Consider the following 24,608-nt stretch of genomic DNA (forward strand, 5'->3'; position numbering starts at 1 on the left):
GCAATATCAAGATACTTTAGCGAGTCCCGTGTGAAGTATTGCAGAAACTGCTACAATCACTACTCACACTTACATTTGAAAAACAATAAATAAAAAGTTAACAACAAATTCTTCTCTAATACAAAATGTATTTGTCCTCTATGAAATCACAGCAAGTTCTCCAAGAAGAAAGTTTCTCCCAGTGCAGCTAAGGCTTCACAAAGACGTTCTTGGAAACAGCTGTCAAACATGTCACTTATTTCCTCTCTTAACTCCCTCAGCAGAGGCACTGTGGACTTACCATCTGCATTCAGAATTCTCCCAAAAAGTTTACTCCAGAAATCACTGTCAACAGTCCTAAAACAAACAGAGCAGTTTTCAGTGAAACAGTATGCATACACAACATGTCTGTCAAGACATCCATTTGTATTCAGTACTAAACACCCTGGGAAAACCAAGTCTGAAATAATAATTTCACTTACATGAGTAAATGTAAAGGAAAATTAGGAATGTATTGTGAAGTTTATACATGTGGGCCCCTTTCTCCAGTAGGCTTCTGGATAGTAACTAGACAGGCTGTTTCACAGGTCTATCAAAACCACTGTTTTTACAGATGCCTCTTCTAGTGTACCTGACCACTATCACCATTCACATTGAGCCACAGCACTTTTAAATTAAAAGGAGTTATCAAGAGCATTCTTTGAACCAGCAAAGTTGGCAGATTCCTTTCATGAATAAGGGATAGAGGTAAATCTTATTCCCCCATTTACAAGTTAAGTTCACAGGTCAATATTAAAGGAAGGCTGCAAGAGAAATAATAATAAAAAAAAAAAAGTGGTTTACAGCCAGTTTTACTTTCTTTTTTCCCCTGCCTTCCAACTGCCAGGCTTTTCACATAGGTAATATTTCAAAGACAATTAATATCTGTCTCACAGATATACCCACACAACATGAATAGAAAGGTTAACTGACTCATTAAAGTCTCAGAAAACTGATATCAGAGCTAACCCTTTGTTCTTCAGTCTTGCATTGCAGTCCGTAGACCGTGCTGCTTCTGACTACTGAAGCACTTTTCTCCCTCAAGCTAGGAGTTACGCTGGCTTTTGAACAAATTATCTACCTCTGCTTTATGTAAGTGACACACGGAACAGCAGTAGCCATAGTGTCAGAAGGAATCTGGCCTGTACTGTTACACTAGTAACTCTTATATTTTCTAAAATAATGAAGTCATACAGAACCTAACAAAAAAAACCCCAACTTGAGGCCATTTCCTCCATGGGCTTAGACCAAGAGGCGTAACAGAAGAAGTTACATGTTGGTAAGGATGTCTAAGGAGTTATGAGTGACAAAAATAGTCCAAAAAATTCAAACACAGCTTCTATAGAACTACCTCACATAAGCCTGCATAGATGAATTTTCCCAAAACAGTAGAGTGAAAATGAAAAAACTAAAAACACTCCTGGAAGTAAAAGTAGTTTCCAAATCCACTCTTTAATAATGGTAAGACGCTAAAACTCCTTCCTCTGAAAAACAGGTTGTCAACCTTATAGTAATGCTCAAAGACAAAAAACCCCACTAGATCAGAATTCACATTCTTCCTTCCCAGAAGTCTTTAATACAACACTGACTTAAGTGCTTTGCATTCATTCTGTCAGGGTTCTGTTACTGAGTGCCACTGGCCTTAGAACAATTCTATGCTTTGCCTTCCAATTCCCTACTGCTTTGCTATTTTGTTGAACTGGTAGTAAAAGTAGCAGCTCTACCAGTCATTCTACTATCTTTAAGTTTGTTTAATACTTAAAAATAATTAAGTCCTTTTTTCAAAGCTTTCCTAAGATAATGAGGTCACAGTTGTTGCATTTAACATTGGTCAGCCTTTTAGTAAGAAGCTTTCTTTCTATTTTTTACTGCCTAAGTTTTCAGAACATTCTTTTAAGAAAGTTATCCTGCCAATACAACCCTCAAAAAAACCTAAACACCCCCAGCAAAACCAACCCCCAAAGGGAAAAAAAAAAAATCCAAACCCACTTTCCAAGTCACTTATAGAACTTTTAGCAGAAAGGACAGAAGTAACATGATCTTTACAAATGAAAAGTAGAATTACTAAAAGCAACAGGAAATAGAATCCTGTGTCTTCATTGGTGTTGCAAGTGTCATTGCCATGCATGGCTGTATTCAGAGGATAAAGCACAAGATTAATCTCCATCAACTGAATCTTCTCACACGGAAGTGCTTAATTGTGCAAACCCTTCTGGTGGATGAAGACTCCCTGCAGCAGGAAACTTGCTTGTCAGACATTACTTGAGAATTTATTGAAAGCTTCAAATTGACTGGAGGAAATGTCACCAGTTAAATAAGAGCCAGACACACTAAAAGATCAATGTGTGAATGACAAAAGATTCAGTGCAGATTCCTTATTCCCACATAATGAAATGCCCTGTTGATATGAGACTTCAGTATAACATGTAACTAAATCACCTATACAAACATTTCTTGGAATTCATGATATTAAAAATAAGTATAGCAGATGAATAATAAGACTATAACACTTTCAGAAGCAAAGCAGAAGATAGGATGGAAAATGGAAATCCCTTATTTGTACTCCCAACTCCAAAGCAAAGTTATGAACTGATGTACCCAAGCGAGCAATGAGCCATTTCAGTTCCAGCTGCACAGAACTCATGCCCAGGCTTTACCTTCTGCCTCCTTAGTCTCCTCTAGCCCTTCACAGGTCTCACTCCCCTTCTACTTAAGTCTCCCTACAAGTTCTACCTCTACCCAGAATCCTACTTCTTTCCATCCAGTGTCCCCAGCTTTGACTGAAATTCCTTTCCAGTTGACCCCTCCCCTCCAAACTCCCCATAAAAGCCAGCCCTATTCTTCCAAACTCAGACAAATACCTGCCACTCAGCTCCTCTTGCTCCAGTTATCCAGACAGTTATTGCCATTTTTCTCATAGCCACATCATGATCAGGTCCCCAACACCCTGTTCCAACCTTCCCAACTCAGGCCTTGTGTGGCTTCATCTGCAGTAACTCAATTTAATTTCTTGTAGAATTAAAAAAAAAAAAAAAATCAATAAATACTAAAAAATATTTTAAAAGGCAATACTTAATAGAAATCTGTGTCTCTATCCCAACAGAATATTGTTAAAAACAGTTCATGTTCTCATAGAAATTAATATAGAGAGTCCTAGTTTTCAGAGCAGCTCAGACTTACCTAGCTTAAAGGTAAGTAATGTTAGAATATCTGTCACTAGAGTCTCCATCAATGATTTTGTTGCCTTTTTTTTTTTGTATTTCTGAAACAAATGCAATAAGGTATGTATTTACTGCCAGCCTATACATCATTGATATTCATCTCTTCAGAGAACAATCACCCTTGGTGATTCTGTTCTTTATAGCCTAGTCCTGGTAAGTTGATCTTCTGAAGAAATAGTGAGTATGCAGCAGAAGCCTGCTATAGCCTTGTAACTATTGCTATTGTCTATAACAGTATAGAAAAACAGATATATGCCAAGTTTTTCCCCCTGTACACAGCTTAAGATAACGAGATTTTTTTCAAAGGTTGAATACAACAAACTAGGAGGTATAAGTAATGCAGGTTGCTAGGGAACTGGACAACTCCCAGATTGGTAGTAGGTTATCTGAAAACAATGATTATAGAAGTATATCCACACAGAGTGTGTAGCTAACATACCACGATCCCAAATGCAGATAGCTGTCAAGTAATTTGTCATGAGCAGAGCACGCTAGAAAGTCAGTATGAAATGCTAAGGCATAAAATTCTGCAGGATGCAACTAAAAGTGAACAAGTGTTTAGTCTAAGAACAAACAAAGGGTAGATGCAAGCAGAGTAGTCTTATAGCCAAAACATGTGGCTAAAAGAACAGTAGAAATTAATACCAGAGGACAAACAGCAGCTTCCAAAAAGGAAGCTGCTTGCAGATGCATCTTAAATTATAATTTTAAATTATTTTCCTTCTTTTGCACGTATTCTGTTTCTGCAGCTGTTACAGACAGAACCCTGGCATCAGTGTCTTAGTAGCCCTTCAACAGAACCTAGAATGAAAAAAAGGCAGAAAAACCAAATAATCTCCATCTCTAAAGCAACATGCTCATGTAATTTTTTTCCTCACCACCCACCCACTTACAAACTTCTCTAAGCTTGGTCTATCAAGTAAAAAGATAGACTAAAGCAGTCTGGTCTAAAAGGATGGAAAAAGCAAGATCATCTTAACTGGACTGTTGGGCTCACATTGAGCTTAAAATTGACTCCTACACAGCAGTAAGGCTGCTATACGATGAACAAGTCTAGTAGCTTCGAAGCGCGAGTCCTCACAGAACAAATGCTTTTGGCAACAACAGGACTGAGTTCTGTGTTCTAAGCTTTGAAGATGGTGCCATTGTAAAGAAAGTGAAGTTAGAAGTCTGTTCTTTCCCAGCAGCCTCCTCTGCAAAAGGACTTACTTTGATGCATTTTGGCTGATTTTCCAGATGGAATTCTCTTGATAGACCTGGACGTGGTCCCCAAACAGCATCAAATGAACTATATCTGCAATGCCAACCAAGTCTACCTGTAATCACAACAAGCATCAGAAAGTTCAGCTTCTGTAATCCACTACAGATTTCTACTGTTGGTGCTTTTACACATTTAACTCTGAATTGGTCTTTGCATCAGAATCTTCCAGAGAGCTGCTAAGCAAGAAAATGTCAAAAGGTAAAATTCTGGCCTTATCCTAGGTTTCTAAATAAATACAGTAGTCACAAGCACCCAACAGCACTGTTAGTCCCTTCATTTAATGCCAGAGATTTAATCAGATGAAAAATTCTCTTTATTCAGTATTTATTGATCAGAGCTTTCCACAGCTGCAGAGTATAGCTTGAGAGATTTTGTAAAGGAAACACAGAAACCAAGATGTCCTGCTGCATAGATACTCACCTGATAAGGCAGAGAACTTTTTGCCAGAAGCTGTTGTCCATGAGGGGTCCGAGATATTGGAAAGCTGTTGGGTAAACTTACTTGAGACTGTAATCTCAAATCTAGAGCATGAGAGAAATCCACTATCTTCAGAGCTCTTGTCTTCTCATCATTAGCAAAGGGATCACAGATCCTGAGCAGAGGAAACAAATGAAGCACAAAACAATCCAACAAACTCTTTGTTTTTTAGATTAAATTTAGCAGTGCAATAAAGGTGAGTCTTAGCTATGTCAATGCTCCCCTCTGATGGTTAGCTTGAGAACTACTGCTGAAAGGACTAGCCCTGGGTGGGGAACCAGCTGGCAGCCTGAAGCTCAGAGATGATGCTGGTATCTCCAGAGTAAGCAATGGGAAACGCTAAGCAGTTAAGGATGACACTGTTTTGATAATTGTCAGTTATCTGAAACAGTTGGTGGAATGGGAAAATAGCATAATATTTAGCACTTCTCCCTCTCCTTCAAGATCACAGAATTCTTATACAAGAAGGAATTAAGCTTCATAATACTTTAAAATACTTCATAATACTTTAAAAAGAAATCTTTCCTAGTCTACGCACTGGGGAGGACAAACAGAAAGGGCAGTTAAGTGTATCTGTACAGACGACAGCGTACTGCCAAGCCAACAATATGAACCGATCACACTTCTCACTACTATTCTTCTTACATATTTGTATGATATATTTTGTAATTCATATGCACTTGTCCTAGGATAGTTTTTGCTATCTAAAAGAACCCCACCATTATCATAACTTTTTTGGCAGTTTAGTTTAGTTTGTAATCGCCACAGAGAAATCCAGCAGGAGATATCAAAGTCCAATCAAGCTGATCAGTGACTTCCAAAACTGGATGCGTGCACCCTAAGGGATGTGCTAGACAATCCAGTGGGGTGTGTGAAGAAAATATTAGAACTTCAGCAGTACACGTATGTAACTATTTATAAATAAAATTCTATAAATAACTGTAAATAAATTATAAATAAAATATATTGGGGTGCACGTGTTAGATGACTGTAGATTCAAAGTACATTTAAAGTTAATAGCTATTTTTAACATATCAGTGAAGACTAAGAACAGCCTCAGTTAATCTCCTCTAATGGAATTATATCTGACACATTAGACATTCCAAAGTTACTATCTTCCCACACTTAGTTCACAGATCACATTTCAAGGGATATGCGACTTTGTTAACACAATATGGGAAAGAGCTTAAAGAGCAAAACTAGATCTGTGCATCATTATAAGCTGGACTGTATTGGAAGCTAAGCTATCTATTTAAGAGTGTCTGAATATTCCAGTCACATCTGCCCTTTATCTTCTAATTTCTTGTTTTTCAGTATGTAAAACCAGAAGGCAAATTATTTACCAATATCCAGTTAGCTGTCCAGTACATTGGTAAAGTAGAAACTTGAGAACACAGGCAACATACTAAACAAAATGTTTTTCTTAAGTTTTACAACATCATTGTATACTATTTCTATAGAAGAAATAAACAAAAGAAAGTTTTATTCCTAAACAAAATGTTTGCACTATTTTCAAAATACACTGTAGCCTAAAAGCACTGGAATGCAGTATCAGTACCCCAACTAAAGAGGAGAAATTACAAAAGCACAAGAGCTGTAGCTGAAACTGAGTATTATATATCCTCCCATATTCATACAAAGAGACAAACCTGTCTCCCAGAAAGAACACCTCTGGACTCAGATTTCCATGGACAATCTCTGCTTTGTGGAGCTTCTCTACCACACCCAGAAGATTGTAAACAACCAGTAGGATAACTTCCTCTGTCATGGACTTACAGCCACGCATAACATCCTGAAAACAGGGAATAAACATGTATCTATATGCCATTCTACCTTGGATTAAGTGAAATATTTATAGCTCACCTTTTTTTCCTTACTCATCTGTACAGAGATAACAGCCCTACCCTAAATTCAGTATAATCAGATTTTGCCCATGATCAGCCCAGCGAGAATTAAAAGCACCACAAGCACTTCAGAGACACTATTATACAGAAGTGGACAAAAGATCAGGAGGAGGAAATTGAACAGAAGACTGAAATCACTATTTAATTTGTATCCTATTTATATGCAGCAATTCAAAATGCACTTACAAGGCTTTATTTATAATGTAAATACTTCAGCAAGACACTAAATGCTATGAACTTCCTATGGCAGACTAGAAGAGTGGAACTCATTGAACGACGTTAAGTTAAACAAGAGTTTTAGGTGCAAACCTTGTTGTGGAATAACATGTAGTTCTTGGCTCAGGTCATTTATTACTCATAAATAAAGAAAATTGGAAAAAATGGTTGAAGTTTGTCTCTCAGAAGCACATGAATGAGAAACCAGCTCTGACTAAGGCTATAGTAGACAGTCCTACTGTGTATATAGATAGAACAAAAAACAGAGGATCTAGATTGCAGGGTTAAACACGTGAAGCTATCTTCAGCAGCGAGCATAATGACAAGCTAAAGTCACTAAGGGTACCTATGCAAAAGTTCATGTCTTCTACACTTGTACTTTGTACTGACCGCAAGCGTGAAGTGATTTATATCCCTGTGCAAAATAGCACAGCCATCTTGATACAAGTAACAGCTGCAATTCTCACTGAAGCTTTGGTCAAAGTCAGTATTCAAACGCTCCTGTAACTGAAGTGTGATATAAAAATCCCAAGGCACAGGCTGAGAATACACCTACAAAAAGGTACATAAAAAGAACATTTATTTTTGGAATAAAGCAAAAGTTGCTCATCTTCATATTCTTCTCATCCTCTTTTTTCCTTCCTACTTTACCAAGGAAGATATTTTCCACCGTCAGAAACTTTTTATCTATATCAACAATTACAAAGAGGATGTGAAGTAGCAAACTTCATGCACAGAACTCAGAAAGACTGAAATGTACTTTATATTGGCTGAGGAGATTTTAACATTTCACACTTCTTGGATAACAACCATCATATGTGTTACCTTTATTGCAAATCCCTTTGCATCCAGCTGAGGAAAGTTAGCTAGAATGGCAAAAAACATCTTGTATTCTTCATTGGTCAAATATTCCCATTTGATAGAGTAAGTCTCATTTCCTGTTATGAAAGTTTACATTCATGAGCTGTCACAGCAAATATATGCACCCAGGCTGTTCAAGTTATTCCCCATCTACACCACATAAAACTAGTGAGGTTGAACATGAAGCATATTTCAAACCAGTTAGAACATTAATAGATCCCTTGCACTGTGGAGCCTGGCATACCTACCTAGCTCAACGTCTTTCTCAAACTCCATGACAGGCAGAGCACCAGTCTCCAAATGAAAACCTGGAGAAGCAGCCAATGATTTTAGCATAGGATCCAAAAGCTTTTTACGTTGCTTAGCACTCCACAAGAACTGAGTTACATCATCACCTAGAAGACAAGGAACAGAAACAGATGAGCTGAAACTAGGTGTTGAGTCTCTACGACTCGATTATATCTGTCAAGAAAGAGTAACCTGGCTATTGAAACTTTCTATCTGCATACTGATTTACTGCATCACCTTTCAGCAAGCCAATTAATCTCTTAGCTATAGTTTCTAGTTCTGTGCAGCAAGTCTAACACTCATCTTTGAAACTGCCTTACAGACTATCTCATCGTGAGGCCTCAACAATTCTACTGTAGCGTCATGCAAAATACATCTTTCACAAGAGACAAAGCTCTGAATTAGATAAGGTATGACTGCTCAGCCACAGCAGAATTCACACTCATTTTGAAAATTAACACTCCTTTCTTAAAATGTATGTCCAGAGTAAGCCACCATTTTTATAATTTCTAAATGAAGAGTTTTATCAAAATTCACTTTTTTGAGTACAGCAGGGGTTTTATGCAAGAAAAGGAAAACAAAGCTGGACTCCAACTCTGCTGCTCACTACAATATTAAAGATTTCATGGCTTTTAAATCCTGGAAGACACGTAAGATAAACCCAGACCTACATGTAACTATCTTCCTGCATAATAGGACAGAAAGAAAAATCATTCAATAGATGAGTTCATCTGTACAAAACCAAGGTAGCCTGAAAAGTGTTGATCTCAAATGATCAGGCAGAATGAAACACAGCAGAACCAGGTGACTTCTACCAACTTCCTCTTGAGAAGACTATGACTAGTAATGGGTGACAACATTTTAAGCTTTTGCAGTACAAAGGTAAGAATCAGAGTACCTTCACCTACTGTTATAGTCATATTTCTTTGAAAAGCATTGCAGTAAGATATTGCTCAGGAAGTACTTCTGTCAAAGTAGGTCCAGGAAACATTGTAGAATAAAGGCTAAATAGGTGTTCCAATATTTTACCATCATAAGCCTATAGAATTTACTGGCATATTTTATAGGAATAAACTGACAGACATCTTAAGTAATTTTCCTGCTCTATGCAGCATTAATGAGTCCTCAGTAGAAATACTACATCCGGGTTGAAAACTGCAGTTCAAGGGAGATGTGCGGAAAGCAAGAAAAAAAGCAACAGAAGTGATCAAAAGTTTAAGAAAGAACCATTAAAACATCTGAACAAATGCCTTCTTTTTCTGAAAAGGATTTGTAAAGATTCTTCACCTTGCTCTAAATATTAGTGCACAGGATTAAAACTGTGTGTAAGATCTATTCAAAATAATTCAGCTATTTCAGTGATGAGCTTCATCATAAAATAGTCTGCAGGCACACAAATAATATATTCTTCTCTAGAGTAGGTACACTGAGAATTTTCACATATACAATTCTAATCAAAATACCATAAACCAAAATCACAGGAATTAAAGCAGGTTAAACACCTTGAAAACCATCATGCAACACAAACCTAATTCTGTAAGCCAAATATTGAAGGTTTTGTGTGACCATTTCTGTTCTAACTGTAATATAAAGATTTATAATAGAGAGAAAAGAGGTCTGACTAGAAGAAAAATATAGAAATTAACTATTTAAGCACCAGTATTGTTTTCTTCAATAGGAAAAAGAAACATGCTGTGAAGCAGCACAATAGTTTACAGCAAAGTTGAGCGCAAATTTAAAACCAAAATTATGCAACTTCCACTAGATTTCAAATTCATATTCACCTTTTTCAGCGTGACACTTGTCAGCACATCAGGAGAACATGCAATATGACTGATTACAGAGAAAAAAAAAATCAAGACAAAACAAGCCAAAGCTGTCTTAGAAGCTCTCATTACCACCTAGTCCAAATTTTTCATTTCAGAATTTGACCTCATTACTCCCTGCTTTAATACTTTAAATAACTTCCCTGTCACCGTAACATTTACATCTTTTGGATATTGACAAGCATACTATACTGTATACCTCACTACCGCTTCTGACAAGGGAGACACAAGTTTAGTCAAAGTAATGGGAAATACACAGAAAGCAGAGTAGAATACAAGAAGCACAGCAAAAGCACCATAGTTTAGTGACAGCTGCAAGTTATTAGTTGTGAGCAAAACCCAGCTTAGTACTAACCAGTAATGCTTTCACTGATACCTCCGGAATCAGTAACCATTTCAGCAGGCAAGCTCTGAGCAAGTTCCAGTTTCTCAGGGATATGCAAGTCTTTAATAGTAGATATTTGTGTAACAGAGGAAAGAGAAGATCCTGAGGAGACAGAAGAACCTGACGAGCGAGTATCTTCCAGGCTTGCTTCCATGATGGGGCTGTAAATAAAGTCATCAACTATTCAGACTTTCAGAAGATGCAGTGTCTAGATAATGCCAGCCTAGTGACTTTGAAAGGATACTATGCTCTCCCAGACTTCTTTATGTTAAAGTCCTTAGTGGAAAACCAATAGCTATGTCAGAGCTTTATTTTAGATTCAATGATTGTTTATACTCAGAATCTTAGTCTACAGATTAATTTTATCTTCTCTTCCATTAGGTATGACTGCTACAACAGAAGACATACTGAATGTTTATTACATCCTCAGCTACCAAAATTCAGACCTACAGCGCTTTTAAAGCAGTGGAGGGTCGGGTGGGAAATAACTCTTGCTCTTCCTTCCTAATTACAATCAGCATGGTTTCCCTGGGAACTTGCCAAGTAAACACACACCTTCAGCACGGAATACTTGTTTACATACTAACAGCTAGCAAATCAAACTCTGGTCTAAATTAAGAAGACACCATACAATGGATGCTTTTTTTTTTTTTTACAATGGTAGAAAAAAGAGGTTGGTTGCCAGTTTTTTTTCTTCTCTCCAGCTTTTCTTTTCTGTAGAGCAGATCTAAGCTATAATCACCAGATGCATTTTAGATACTAAAATAACTACAGAAGCATACGAGTAGAAAAGGAACTGATGATTCTACTTTTAATCTCTGGTTACAAAGACAGTATGTGTTTATTAATTTCTTTGTAAGTTATTTAGAAGCAGCAGCACGGAGTTAAGTCCTGCAGCAATAATGCTGAAAAGTGGGCATGATAGTGTCTCTTAAATCTGCTCAAGGCAAAATGGACCCTGAGCTAGAGAAATGGGTGTCTTAGTATATTCTGATCTCTTTGGCAAATTATTTCTTCAGCAGCAGCAAAGTAAAGCCACAACCAAAGACAGACACACAGAAAAAGGGGTGTAAGTTACTTTCCTATTAATTACCTCAGTTTATTTACACACAGAGCTTCATTGTATGCTCCCTCACAAACCAGTGTTTCCTGATTCAGAGGTGCACTCTTAGATTCTGGACAGTCTTCCTTCAGGATGCTCTGTGATAAAGCAGGAGCTGAGACTCTCTGACCTACCACCCCATGAAAGGGCGTTGAGGCCAGATGGGCAGCCCTAACAAAGTCACACGTGTCTTCTGGGTTGGCACAAAGGGTTTTGTTCCTGTAGGAGCCTGTCACAATTGCATCTTCAGTCAAAGGTTCAATTCCATTCAGCTCATCCTGAAAAGAGCAGAAAAAGACAGTGAAAAGCCAGCAGATTTTATGCCACTTTCTTTTTATTTATTTAGAAGCTGAATATTTCTCTCCCCTTTCTTCCACCTCACCACCTTCCAACATGAATCCGACCCTCAGTCTTCATGTACTCTACTTATGCTGCTCATTCAAATTGAGTAATTGAACCCTAGATGTAATATAGTTGCATTTTTTTTTCCAGCTAGAAAGGGTAGCTTTGTTACCCTCTAGAGTGCTGCAGAGCTGCCATGAACTGTTAAAGGCTGCTTCATATCTACCACCCCAGAAGTGCATTTCAGTTCCATTATAAGGACATTAAAATGTTTACCAAGATGTTGGGCATTGTAGACACACAGAACATGTAAAGCAGAACTGCACAGTTCTCCAGACTGACTCTAGAACCAAAATCAGCATGATGTTTACCATGCTTAACCCCGGTAAGTATTTCGTATTGTAGCTGCACATAAAATCCATCTCAGAATAAAATCCTCTCACTCAACCAGTCTAAGGGTCTATTGCAGCATGCAGTAACTTTGGTGAGAGTAAGTCCTTTGGTGAGACAGCAACTACCTCCTCTATTGAAAGCTTTACAAACATCTGTAAAACTGCCACAAAGACACATAGCTTAGGAAACAAGACACAAAGGTTTAAGGGAATCAAGCATATGGTACTTCAGGTAAGGAACACAGGAGCAAAGATGCTTTTTTGGATGCATGGCAAGAAAGTGGACGGAACAGGAAGCAATGTTTAAGAGTGCAACTCTTCCTCACACAAACTTTTTAAGGTTTCAGTGTGAGTAATCCTGGCCACTAATCAGTTGCTTGAAGTTTGGAAGACTCCTTACCATCATCTCCATATTAGCCACCTTAAAGCCTAATAAAAAAAAAAAACCCACGAGATTTCCAGTATAACCTTAACATCACTCAATTCAAGTATTGCCATGCTAGACAAGTTTAGAAGCCTTGCTCATCACTCATGTCAGTCCAGCCAGTCTCGCTCAGTTCAACAGGAAGACGTGCTATATTGGTAAATGGTTTCCTTACACAGGCTTCTGGTGGTATGTTTTCCTTTGCAGTTACAGAATCAGAAGGTTTACGAACAGCAAGAGGGCGATGGGCACTTTTCTGTGCATGATCTGCAGAACAACTAAGATAAAGTTACATTGCATTAAATATTTGTTAGAGTAGCATCCAATCTTCAACAGAGATTCCTCTAAAAAGTTTAAGTCTACTGACAATTTCAATCTACCACTTTCCACTACAGAACTATCAGTTAACCGCAATACATACAGCTCTCCAGACCAAAGAAAGTTTATATAGCAGCTTAAACAGTTCTAGATTGAGGAGGAACAACAGGAGAATATTTCCTCATTATGGACTTCCCAAGTAGAGTAATGAAATAAAACAAAAAGTACAAATATAAACAAAACAAAAAACCACCCTATATCCATACAAGAAGCAGTACTGTATTTCGGCTGCTACAGAAAGTGGTTTGATACTTCAGTTTTCCCTCCCCCTAAACTCCAGGTCTCGATAATTCTACCTTATATTCTGATTTGCCAAACTAGAAGATTCATCAAATATGGAGAAAAGCATAGCAGGATCCGGTGGGGGAAAGAGACCTACATCTGTAAAGAAAATCCGAGAGGCTCTATTATATCAACAGTTTTTCCACAACAGTGTATCCAATATTACTTAGGACATTTAATACACAGCCTTAAAAATACCAGTCCTAGCAGGAAGTCACAGAACTGACATTTAAAGAAACCTATTAAAAAAAGGCTTGGTTTTGCCATGTTAATGAACCACACTTGTACCACCACATTTTGTTAGTTAGCTTGCGCTTTTCAGAATATACTTCAGAATTTGTACATTTTTTCCCCAAGTCTGGCCTCATCCTGTTCATCCTCAGAGTCTAAAAACATGTTTCCCCTTTGTGCATCTGGGCATACATCAAGAAACTGGATGACTACTGTTGCTGTTGACAGTTAATTCAGGTCAAAAATAAATTTCTTCAGCACACACGTTTCCCAACAACAAAACTGAATATGTAATTTCTGATTGTATTCCTCTACCAAATCCTCTGAGGAAAAAGGGCAACTTAAAATAGTATCAAACTTAGTGCTAAACTCTTTTACAAATTTTAGTAAGACTGCATATAACAAAACGTGAAGAAAGCTCTTCAGCTATTAAAAGAAAAAACTCTCCTGCTTGAAAGTCTTTTCAAATAATGACAGTTCTCAAACCTCAGATGCTCAGCCTTTTGCTGAATATGGTTAAAGGCATGCAATACTAGTTCTCATTTTCATTCTTCTAATTCACCTAACTTTTGTTTTTAATTTGTTGCAGTCTTGCTATTCATATAAAAGAACACTTCCCTTCAACACAGCCTTAATGGTAAAAAATTGTTAATACTTACCCTCAGAACAAGATGGTTTATGTAGTTGAACATCTTCGGAGACCTGGGCTTCACTGTGAAAAAGATATACATTTCTTATATTTTACACACCTTCACAAAATACAAGTACACTTTGTAAAAAAGGCAAGCCAAGCTGACATATGCTGCTATAAGAAGCTAAGATCTCTCAGACAAATAATCAAAATTACATAGAGACAAATTACAAATCCTGGTTACAGGCTGATGCCTACAGGTATATTCCATTCTGTCTGTGGAAACAAGCTGTTAGCGATCCAAGTTACTCGTGACTAATTTTCTCTACAAGTTCTAATTTGCTAACAAAGAAAACCCTGTATTACCTTTGCAGCTGATGCTGTTTCTCCCCAACTTCTGCTGCACTGGAAGTAGTAAATCCTTGGTGTCCCAAAGGTGGTGACTCTCCTCTTACCTCTGTTGGCTGTAGAAACAAAACCATATTTTGGTTCTACAGTGATGGAATCACAAGCCACGCAACAAGGTTCCAAGGACATTATGATAATCCTGTGGAGGTCATTAGAGCCCTGATGGATTAGGAATTTTCTTTAGCCATTTTTATTTGTACATAGTTTACTTGCATGAAAAAAAAAATCCATTCTTACTGCTCAGTGTAGTTAAAATGCATAATTTTACTCTTTGCAACCATATAGGACTTTCATCAATTTTAGTTATACTGCAACTATTAAAAAGACATATGTAAGCAGTTACATAGCTTACATCAAATTCACAACACTTTGTATTTCATTAGGTACAATGTTCACTATTAAGGTATTGTTTTGAAAATGGGGGGGGGGGGGGGATGAAGCTGGGAAAAGGAAAGCTTTAAAATATTTAGCTTTCACTTGCTATTTGCAACCTATATGAAAATTGGGGTTTAAACACTACCTAGCAATGATAGACTAAAGTATACTTGCTTGAAAGATACTCTGCTCAAGACTGGCCTGCATAGAAAAGGAAAAAAACCCAAAACTTAGAGCACGCTACTGTCTATAAAACTTAGAGGAAAATCATATGTGGCTTTGTGTACTGGTCATGGCTGGGATAGAGTTAATTATCTTCACAGTAGCTGGCATGGTTCTATGTTTTGGACTTTTGATCTAAACAGTTTTTGCCAACACACTGGTAGTTTAGCTACTGCTAAAGCATTTGGCATATGTTTACTTAAAAAAAATGTAGATGCTTATATCTTAGCATAAGGTATCTTGTCTGATTGTTAAGTAAGACAACAATACCCGTAAAGTAACACAACAATACCTGAAGTCCTTAATTTACATGCTGTAGTGAAAGCATATGGATTGGGGACAAGTGGGGGCAAAGAAAAGTTTCTCTGAGCATTCATTTACTGGCTGATGTATGCATATATTAGAGTGAAGCATCCTTTCAAAAGAAGTTTTAAAAGTGTCAGCCAGAGGGAAACATATTAGATATTGTTCCTCCTTTGGTACTTTTACTTAAAATAGTAGCCCTTTGTAAAAGAACAGTTAAATGAGGACAATACTTGTTCAAGTAGGTTTTGCTGCTTGTCATCTTCTTTCTTCTTTAATTTCTTCTCCAGCTCCTCAATTTTCCTTTGTATTTCTTCCTTCTTCTGCGCAATGGCCTGCATTTCCTCTAAGGAAGAAAAGCTTTTAGGCACAATGCATATTTCACAAGCAACCTGTGGCTAAAGCCTAAATTCTTTTTAAAGGTGCTAAAACCTCTGGTCGTCTTCCCCTGTTTCACGGCTTACACGTAAAACTGTCAGATATGTTCCTTCCTCTATACCTCAGAGCAGTTAAATAGCTATTCCAGCGGAAAAAGAAAAGCAGCTGCAATAACAGACAGCTGTATGCTGATAAAAAGTAAGTATAATTTTACAATTCCATCTTGTAAAGTCTTGCATCACCCCATTTTGAATCATACCCTCAGCTTTCTTTTTTGCTTTCTTTCTATAGATTTCAGCTCGGATCTCTTCCAAAGAAAATTCTTCGACTCCAGCATAAACTTTATCTTTACAATACATCGCCACCTCTTTCTTTTCTTGAGTGTCCTGCTGATGATTCTGCACTCGCTGTAGTGGATCCTCCTCTTTATCGGGTTTGCGAGCACTTAAGACACGGTTTATGCTGGGTTCAATTTTGCAGGGAGTCCTGAAAAAACATGCAGTTACTACTTTGATTATATGTACTTTAACACAGAAAAGCAGGCATAGGAGAGAAAATAGCCAATTTTAGACTATTCTACAGCTAGATTCTGAAAACCTTCTGTTCTGTTGAAAAGAAACAAACAAGAAAAATGGAATGATAGCATATATAAGGCAAGGATACCAACTCAGAATTGCGTAATAAAAAACCCTCAAGTTTTAATAAGGCCCAGTCAAAAGCAAACAAAATTCTTATGATACTCTGAATTGCTGTGCATTCTGGAGCAGGATCTATACTTACTTTAGCTCCATCAATCTGTGTGACCACACAGGTGACAAGTCCCTAATTATCCTACAAAGCAGAGTTTATCTGGGAGGAGGAAGAAAAAAAAAAAACCAGCGAGACTTCAAAATGGAAGATCTTGGACTAGATTAAGCCTGGCATTTTAGATTAAGAAAAAAAGGAAGATTTAAGATGCAATTAAGAGAGGAGTTTGCTCAAGGAGAAGGTTTTGCATGCTGAGTGACAGAAATTAAGTGCCCCATTATAAAAACAAACAAACAACCCCACTACTCTACAGTGAAAGGAGCCTGTAGCAGTCAGTTTCTTAGCTTGGAAGCGCTTTCTGAAAGTGCTACCTGCTAATTTCAGGGGAGAGGAACCAGAATTTGTCTAATTTTACAGACACCAGTAATCCAGATGACTCCAGCAATTATCTGTACCTCAGTAAAAGATGATCTAAACCACTGACTTAAAAAAATGCATTAACTGTGGTCTAGGTAAATAGTTCAAAAGAAAACACAGTGTGCAGTTCCAAGACATCTGTTTCGTTTTACATGTGAATGGACTCACAACCCCAGACCATCTGAGAGATTAGGAGGCAAATAGGCACTCCTAATGGTTGGAGTTGGTTTGTTTTTGTTTTTTTTTTTTTTAAAGCTTTTATTTCTGGGGGTGGGGGCTTATTACCAAGGTCACTACAGGGTCCTTCTACCCAAACCTCCAGGTGACAAATGATGGCATGATTTACATCATGTTTACACAATTTCAATGAAACACTTTCAGAACTGATTTGACTGACAGTCGTGTCATCATGAGGAAACGGACTCAAAGACAGAAGAAAAAATCTGCCTTTAAACTTCCAACTACATAGTATAAAACTACATATAAAATCTGCTCAAGGTGCTTGCAGCTAATTTAACATGATGTTCAACTCCCACCCATTCCTTCCTTTTCCCGGTATAAAAGGATGCTTCCTTCTGTAAATAATAAGTCTTCATCCAAGAGAGCAGCATGTCAAGAGACTTAATTCTATGGCATCACCGACCTTCAGGAGCAAGAAACAGTCTTATAGTTTAGACAGAAACTTATTTTTTTACATATTCTTAAACTAAATTATGATAGGTCCTTGGTCAGAGCCATTCTGCAGTCCACATGCAACATACAAAGCCCACAGAAAAAATCCACACTGTTAGCCACCTTTCAACATTCTTTGATTATATGCAGTTCAGAGCCAAGGAAGCTGTCTGTAACATCAAACATTCTTTTCCACTTCCTTCTTAGAGCTAGTAATCTATGGCAATCATTAGCCACAGAAAAAGAAAGGTGAGCAGCTTTGCAAAAAACCACATTTTCCTCTGTCCTAGCAAAACAGAGCAACCCCATCTCCTGGGATTTATCAGCATTTCAGTGAGCAGAGGACAAGCAGAAAGGTAATTTCAGACAAAACAGCATACTCCTTGATAACCTAAGCAACACTGTTGTCATGGAAACTTTGATAGCTTGTTTCAGAATAAAACTCCAGATAGAATGAGCAAAGAGTTCCCAAAATAGAGGAAAACAGCAATAAGCCTGTCTCAATTCATGGCTGCTTTCATAGCAAACAACATCCTAAGAGAGGTAACTGTGGTTTTGTGTAAACACACTGAGTTATTAGCATATATAAATATGATATAGGCTCCTACATAATGAGCAGCAATAGTCAAATACTTTCCATGTCCTTATGCATCCTCTGCTGAAGCCTCTGGCATGAAGCTAAAATACCAAGAGCTTCCAGGTTGACAGATTTTTAAATTCTTGTAGATCTGGAGGTTTGACTACTTGGCAAAACAAGTCAGAATCTTACCAAGCAGCTTTGATAATTTCAAATGCAACACCCATTTCAAACTGAAGACTCACATGACTTGTTGCTGAGCTGACTCTTCCACATATGGGGTGAAATTGGGCAGCTGGCAGGGCACCTCTATACCAGAATTTGCACTGCTGCGAGGACGCTGGGGAAGGAAGAGTTAACATTAACAGCTTAAACAGCTTTAAACTCTACATTCCTCTACTCTCTGAGTCTCCCTTTTCCAAGTGTTTGGCTTTTTTTGTAGTTTTTGTTATTGAAAAAAAAAAATAAACCTGAGAGACTTTTCTGAGATTAATTTTACAAGATTAATTCTATTAAAGGGGGGACAGAGACAACTCTAAAGACAAACATTAGAAGAATACAGAAGCATTTGGGGACCAGAATGAATGTGTTAAACAGCCCAAAGCAGGCAACTGATAGAAGTTTTACATTAATAATTCTTCCTCATTCTTCTCAGCTAAACCAAACCTGTGATTTACTGAACTTTTCCATTCACTTAATCAAATTGCTTCATATATGGTAGTAATTATTCCTGGAGTTGCCATGAATTTCAGCCCATTTGCTTGCCTCCCTTCATCTTAGTTTTTGTTTCTAAGCTTCACTTAAAAAAACTTCTATATTGAAAAGTCTAAAATTTTTATCATCCGGTTACTTTCTAATCTTCCCCTCTAATCTACAAAGAATAGGGGAACACTGGAGGTTATCTAAGGACGTATGAAACTAACTTGATTTCACAGGATTAATTTCCTTCAGTTAATGTCTCGGATCATTTCTCTAGAACAGCTTAAACACCTGTAGCACAGCTGTTTTCTTTTCATGTCTCCAGCATTAGTTTAAGCCATTGGAACCTGCTTTCTGTCATCCTGTTTGTCAGGATAAATATTCCATTGATACAGCAGTTCTTCAATTCTTTTGATCTCCACTCTTCTGTTTTCCTCACAAGCACTTCAGAACAGATTTGCAGAATGCTGCACATGCCTTATTTTCATAAGACGACAGGCAACGAGTTCTTCTGTCAGGCTGTATTGTATGACATCAATTTAACTCTTGCTCTTCTTTCTTAGAGAATTAACTAATGCCTAGCTTCTCTCCCTTTCTTTAGCTAGCATTTTCCCTCTTGTACTCCTTTTCTGTCATCCAGTTTGGCAGGCTATCTCTACCAATTTTTTTGGTTGGCAAGAATTGTAATTTCTTGATTTAAGAACTCTAGCAAGGTTTTTTTAAACTTATTCTAGCAAGATCAGCTTGCTAAACCTGAATAGGTCTGTACTTACAAATAGACACAAGCCCCAGGGCAACAAAAACCCAGAAACAAACAAAGAAAATAACCACCTCAGGGATCAGAAAAAGTCATCAGCTTACACACACCTTCTTCTTTCTTTTTTTGCCAGTCCATTTTGAGACTCCTTACCCTGCCAGAGTTCCAAGGTCCTGCACTTAGTTCATTCTCCTTGGCCCTTGGAACTGGAGGTGCAATCCATGACTGTGGTGTAAGTACAGGAATCTCAGGTCCAGAAGCTGAATTTTCATCAAACACAGCAAAACCTGGATTATTTGAATTCTGCTGAGAAGTTAGAGTCTGGAAGCTTCTGGTTTGGTTCGTAGCTATAAGCAAAAAGATTTATGCAAATTAAGCTTTAATAACACACTCAAGTGCAAACTCCACAACAAAAAGATGTAACTCTTCCAATAACAATATGTGGTTTCAGCAACCGAATTTTTCTTCCCCCTGCCTTTTAGATCTGCCAACAAGCTTCTCTGAGGTTCTGCAGCTCCCAGAAGACCCATATCTTTTTCATCAGGAGTCTCCTCAAGCCCCAGCAGTGTCTGCCGAGAAACACGGGTCTGAAACTGCCTGAGAAAAATCAGAGAAGTCAGTATAAACTTCACTGTACCAGATATGCACTGAAGCACACAGAGTTCTTCCCTTTAGCTGGAAGCTTACCTGTGATGGGACTGGAGTTTGTCCAAAGGCTCAGCCTTACGCTGAAGGCCTTCCTGGAATACCAGATCTGCTTTCTTAAAGCTTCCTCTAGCTTCAAGTACTTCTGCCCAAGTGATGTAAAGTAGTGCCAGTGTTGTGCCAATTTCCTGGCTCTGTAGATAACTGTACAGATCCAAGGGCTCGTTACAATAATTTCCCTGAAAAAAACAAATTATTTCAGTAATTGTATTGGACTACAAAGGATTCCAAGTTGATGCCTCCATTTTGATGTCTCCTGCAAGACCCCACTGATTTCAATACAAGTCTTACAGGAGAAGCCATAAGGCCAGGACATACAGTTATATCATGTCACAGAGCACAAGATAAAGAAAAGTAATTCAGTACGAGAGGAATAACAGCAACAAGAAAAACCTCTGACTGCATGTATATGTTTGTCAAAATTATTACCAATCCCTTAATTCTAGTCTACATATTCTAAGTCAGTAATTTCTTAGATTTTTTTTTTAATCTGAGATAATTCAATGACTGAACTGTGTCATATTAGTATTCCTGAGAATAATTATTTTACCCCTATCTAAAGTACAGTACATTTATCAGTTTTGGAACTGGTAAATCAGGTCAGGAAGCTAAACCTGGAGAAAAGCTGCTTTAAGACAATGAGAACAACAACAAAGCCTACAGCAATGGAGAGACAGGGCGAGACCAGAACACACTCAGTTTAGTTTTGCTTAAACATAGGATGTGGATACAAGACAGTTAGAAGTTGAAATAACTGGTAGGACAGATGTAACACCTAAAATGTATCGTTAAATCACTTCCTTTTCTCCTTAAATAAATAATAGAGCTCTACTCATTCAAACTAGCTTTTCCAAAACAAAACTTAGGGAGTTTGTAGCTGTCCAAACTGAATGATCCTAAAAAAAGGTCTGAAGATCCTATGGAAAATAAGAGTTGGAAATCAAGAGTAGGTAACATGTTTGCAGAGAGATACTTCTAATATTGCACTAGTTGTACAACATTCTTTGACCCTATTGTTACAAAAACCAGCTTAACTGTGTGCAGATGATGTGACAAGCACCAAGAAAAAGCAGCACCCAGGACATATTCACAAAACACTCACAAACTTGAGCCAGATATTGAGATAGCGGGGATCTTTGTAGTATCGCTGCTGTTCATTGAGTGCCTTCGCTGCCCTTTCCAATATTGCTGCGAGATTACTCTCCTTTCCACCCTGGGGGAAGGTTTGCTCTGTCCACTTGATGTACCTAGAGATGGAATATATTCACAGGAAGTCAGTTCTGAACAAGATAAAAGGCTTCTGTTTCTGTACAACATAAGGAGATTTAGAAAAAAACCTAGGCATAGTATTGAAACACAACACGTTAAAAAAAGAAATTCTGCAACAGTTTTTTGACTAATGAGTTTCTTATTAAATTAGAATATATTTCCCCAGACTTTTACAAGGGTATCTGACCTTTCTATTCTTTCTTCTGAAATGAAAGGAAACTTACCGGTCCCAGACATCCAGCGGATCATCTCCAGAGTAAAATCGGATTTCTGATTCAAACTCCCTAAAAAGAGAAATATACATCCAATAAATACATGCGTATAACTGTAAAGATGTTTTCTACACTGTAAACCAAGACCTTCCCTCTCACTCATACCATTTTGTAGGTCTACAAAAAAAAAAAAGGCTCAGTTCACATATATTTAGACTTGAGCTTTTACTGAGACCAGAAGAATCAAAAAAATAAGCTTTTGCACTCTTCAAAATGCAAGCGCTGGGAAATGTATCATTATTTAACAAGAACAGATATGCACCTTTCCAAAGGGTATTTCCAAGAATTTCTACTATCCCAAAGCTTACATGCTCTCCCTTGACAGAATGCTTGTTCTGTTATGAAGAGTTCCTAGCAGACAGATATATTGTGAGGTTTAATTTTTGCATGAAATGTCCCTTATTTAAGCATAGGAGGAGGTTGGAACATACACACAGAGGATGATGGAAAAGCCTGATGATCAGGCAACTATGGAACTGCACCAGAGAGCATAGCAAAGACACATCTAAGTTGCCACGCATCATCCATCCCTACAACATGATGACTTCACTTTCAAGCAGCATATCAAGAAAACCACTTTGCAGCTTGAGTTAGACAAGATTATTAACTTGTATTTAGCAGTGGCTCTAACTTGATCCTGTAGAGGTCCCCAAGCAGTCCCTTGTTCTTGGCAGGCTCTGTTCAACACCTCACAAACATGAGTCAAGTTGGACGAAGCCTCTTGCAGACCCCAGTACAATAATTCCATGGCTTTCCATGGAAAAAAAAACAAAAAAACAAAAAAAAACAGATCCAGCTGATAACCACTGGTTCAATAAGTACTGGACAGCTTTTCACACACCCTGATGACTTCACATGAAGTCACCCAGCTGGTTCAACATGACAAACACCAGTGCTTCCAAATTCGGACAACACAGTACAGACACAATATGCAGACTCTTCAAAGTCAGCTTGGCCTTCACAGGGCATGCAAATTTGTGGATCAGACAATAGAAACTGTAGTGGTTTAACCCCAGCTGACAACCAAGCACCACACAGCTGCTCGCTCACTCCCCCCCCAATGGGATGGGGAAGAGAATCAGAGGAGTAAAAGTGAGAAAACTCGTGGGTTGAGACAAAGACAGTTTAATAGGGTAAAGCAAAAGCCACGCACACAAGCAAAGCAAGGAATTCAATCACCACTTCCCATGGGCAGGCAGGTGCTCAGCCATCTCCAGGGAAGCAGGGCTCCGTCACACGTAATGGTGACTTGGGAAGACAGACGCCATCACTCTGAATGTCCCCCCCTTCCTTCTTCTTCCCCCAGCTTATATACTGAGCAGTTCATCATATGGTATGGAATAGCCCTTTGGTCAGTTTGGGTCAGCTGTCCCGGCTGTGTCCCCTCCCAGCTTCTCATGCACCTGGCAGAGCTGAGAAGTCCTTGGCCAGTCTAAGCACTACCCAGCAACAACCAAAACACCAGTGTGTTATTCAACATTCTTCTAGTACTAAATCCAAAACACAGTACTATACCAGCTACTAGGAAGAAAATTAACTCTGTCCCAGCCAAAACCAGGACAGAAATCTAACTGAATAGCTTAGGGACGCAAGATGCCCCTTGAAGTTATACAGTCATATCTGTGGTACACTGTGTGCAAGACAGACCAAACCCAAGCTGCCTTTGCTCACTCAGGTGTCTTTGCAATCCAGAGAAGACATACAGAAAAACCTGTACTGTGCCTACATTACGACAGTAGGAAGTATTTATCTCCTAAGAATACCGTTTCAAGAGATTATTGTAGGAAAGACAAAAAAACTCTCCTCTTTGTAACCTATACGTATATTTCTTAATGAGTACACGTAAAAGCACAACGAAATCCCCTTAGTGTTTACTGCTTAAATGCTCCATGGCAAACCTTGAAAGAGTAGTCTATACTGTACAGCACCCACAGCAAGTAGTCCTAAATACCTAGAGTGTGACAGGAGCATAGACAGCAGTTGCTAAACTTCTGTTCTTTTATGTTTTTAATGCCCATGAGATTAGCACAGTTAAATAAGACATAGACAAATGGATGAGGAGGCAGGAAGAAAGGGGAAGGAAGGCATCAAAACATTGCTCACTGTTTTTTGAGCTGAACAGCGGTGTGGATGGAGGCCTCCTGCTGAGCCAGCGCTTCCTGCAGGGTGGACATGACGCGCCCCTGCCGGAGGGGCTGCACATTCTCCTTGCTCAGCTCCCACTCATCGTTGCAGTCCTGTGACATGACCGCCTCTCTTTTCAACCCTGCCTTAACAACAAAAACAGTAAGAAATTGATCTATCCGGTAGGATGCCAACCTGAAACCTGACAGATTTGGCTGTCATTAGCCGAGCTGCCACACGCTTTCTGTGTAGCAAAACATATACCATTTACGACCCCAACTTTTAGGGGATTAGGCGTTTAATTCCATTTTATGGGTATTATATGAAACAAGAACTAAGCACTGCTTTACAATCAAGACTCTCAGGCGGGTGATGTTAGCAGGAAAGGTTACTAAGATTAAGCTGTTCCCCTCCTCACCTGCACGCTCCCTTCCTCCCCCTGAG

General features: G+C 38.3%; 1 protein-coding gene across 1 annotated transcript; it reads right to left on the reverse strand.

Moving 5' to 3' along the window:
- Positions 1 to 116: 116 nt before the first annotated feature.
- On the reverse strand, positions 117 to 24,286 carry BUB1B (BUB1 mitotic checkpoint serine/threonine kinase B). Its single transcript, XM_035900106.1, has 22 exons — positions 24,144 to 24,286; positions 21,993 to 22,052; positions 21,602 to 21,746; positions 20,482 to 20,678; positions 20,231 to 20,391; positions 19,948 to 20,141; positions 18,584 to 18,678; positions 16,185 to 16,411; positions 15,781 to 15,893; positions 14,606 to 14,703; positions 14,268 to 14,320; positions 13,392 to 13,476; positions 12,893 to 12,995; positions 11,551 to 11,837; positions 10,449 to 10,618; positions 8,207 to 8,353; positions 7,923 to 8,035; positions 7,488 to 7,649; positions 6,627 to 6,769; positions 4,921 to 5,092; positions 4,449 to 4,555; positions 117 to 336 (listed from the first exon to the last, which is right to left on the reverse strand). Exons 1-22 carry the CDS (start codon positions 24,284 to 24,286, stop codon positions 147 to 149), a joined length of 3,165 nt encoding a protein of 1,054 aa, XP_035755999.1. The 3' UTR covers positions 117 to 146.
- Positions 24,287 to 24,608: the final 322 nt, after the last annotated feature.

This window comes from Egretta garzetta, unplaced genomic scaffold (assembly GCF_000687185.1).
Source record: "Egretta garzetta isolate BGI_Z169 unplaced genomic scaffold, ASM68718v1 scaffold658, whole genome shotgun sequence".
NCBI classification, from domain to species: domain Eukaryota; kingdom Metazoa; phylum Chordata; class Aves; order Pelecaniformes; family Ardeidae; genus Egretta; species Egretta garzetta.

Bases quoted from the DNA above. Each gene is read 5' to 3' on its own strand.
- BUB1B (XM_035900106.1), bottom strand. From the start codon at position 24,286: ATGTCACAGGACTGCAACGATGAGTGGGAGCTGAGCAAGGAGAATGTG. The intron at 20,142-20,230 runs GTTATTGGAAGA...TTTTGCTTATAG, and splicing joins GGTTGCTGAAACCACATATT to CTACGAACCAAACCAGAAGC. The intron at 13,477-14,267 runs GTAAGTATTAAC...TTTTCTTTACAG, and splicing joins TAAACCATCTTGTTCTGAGG to ATGTAGGTCTCTTTCCCCCA.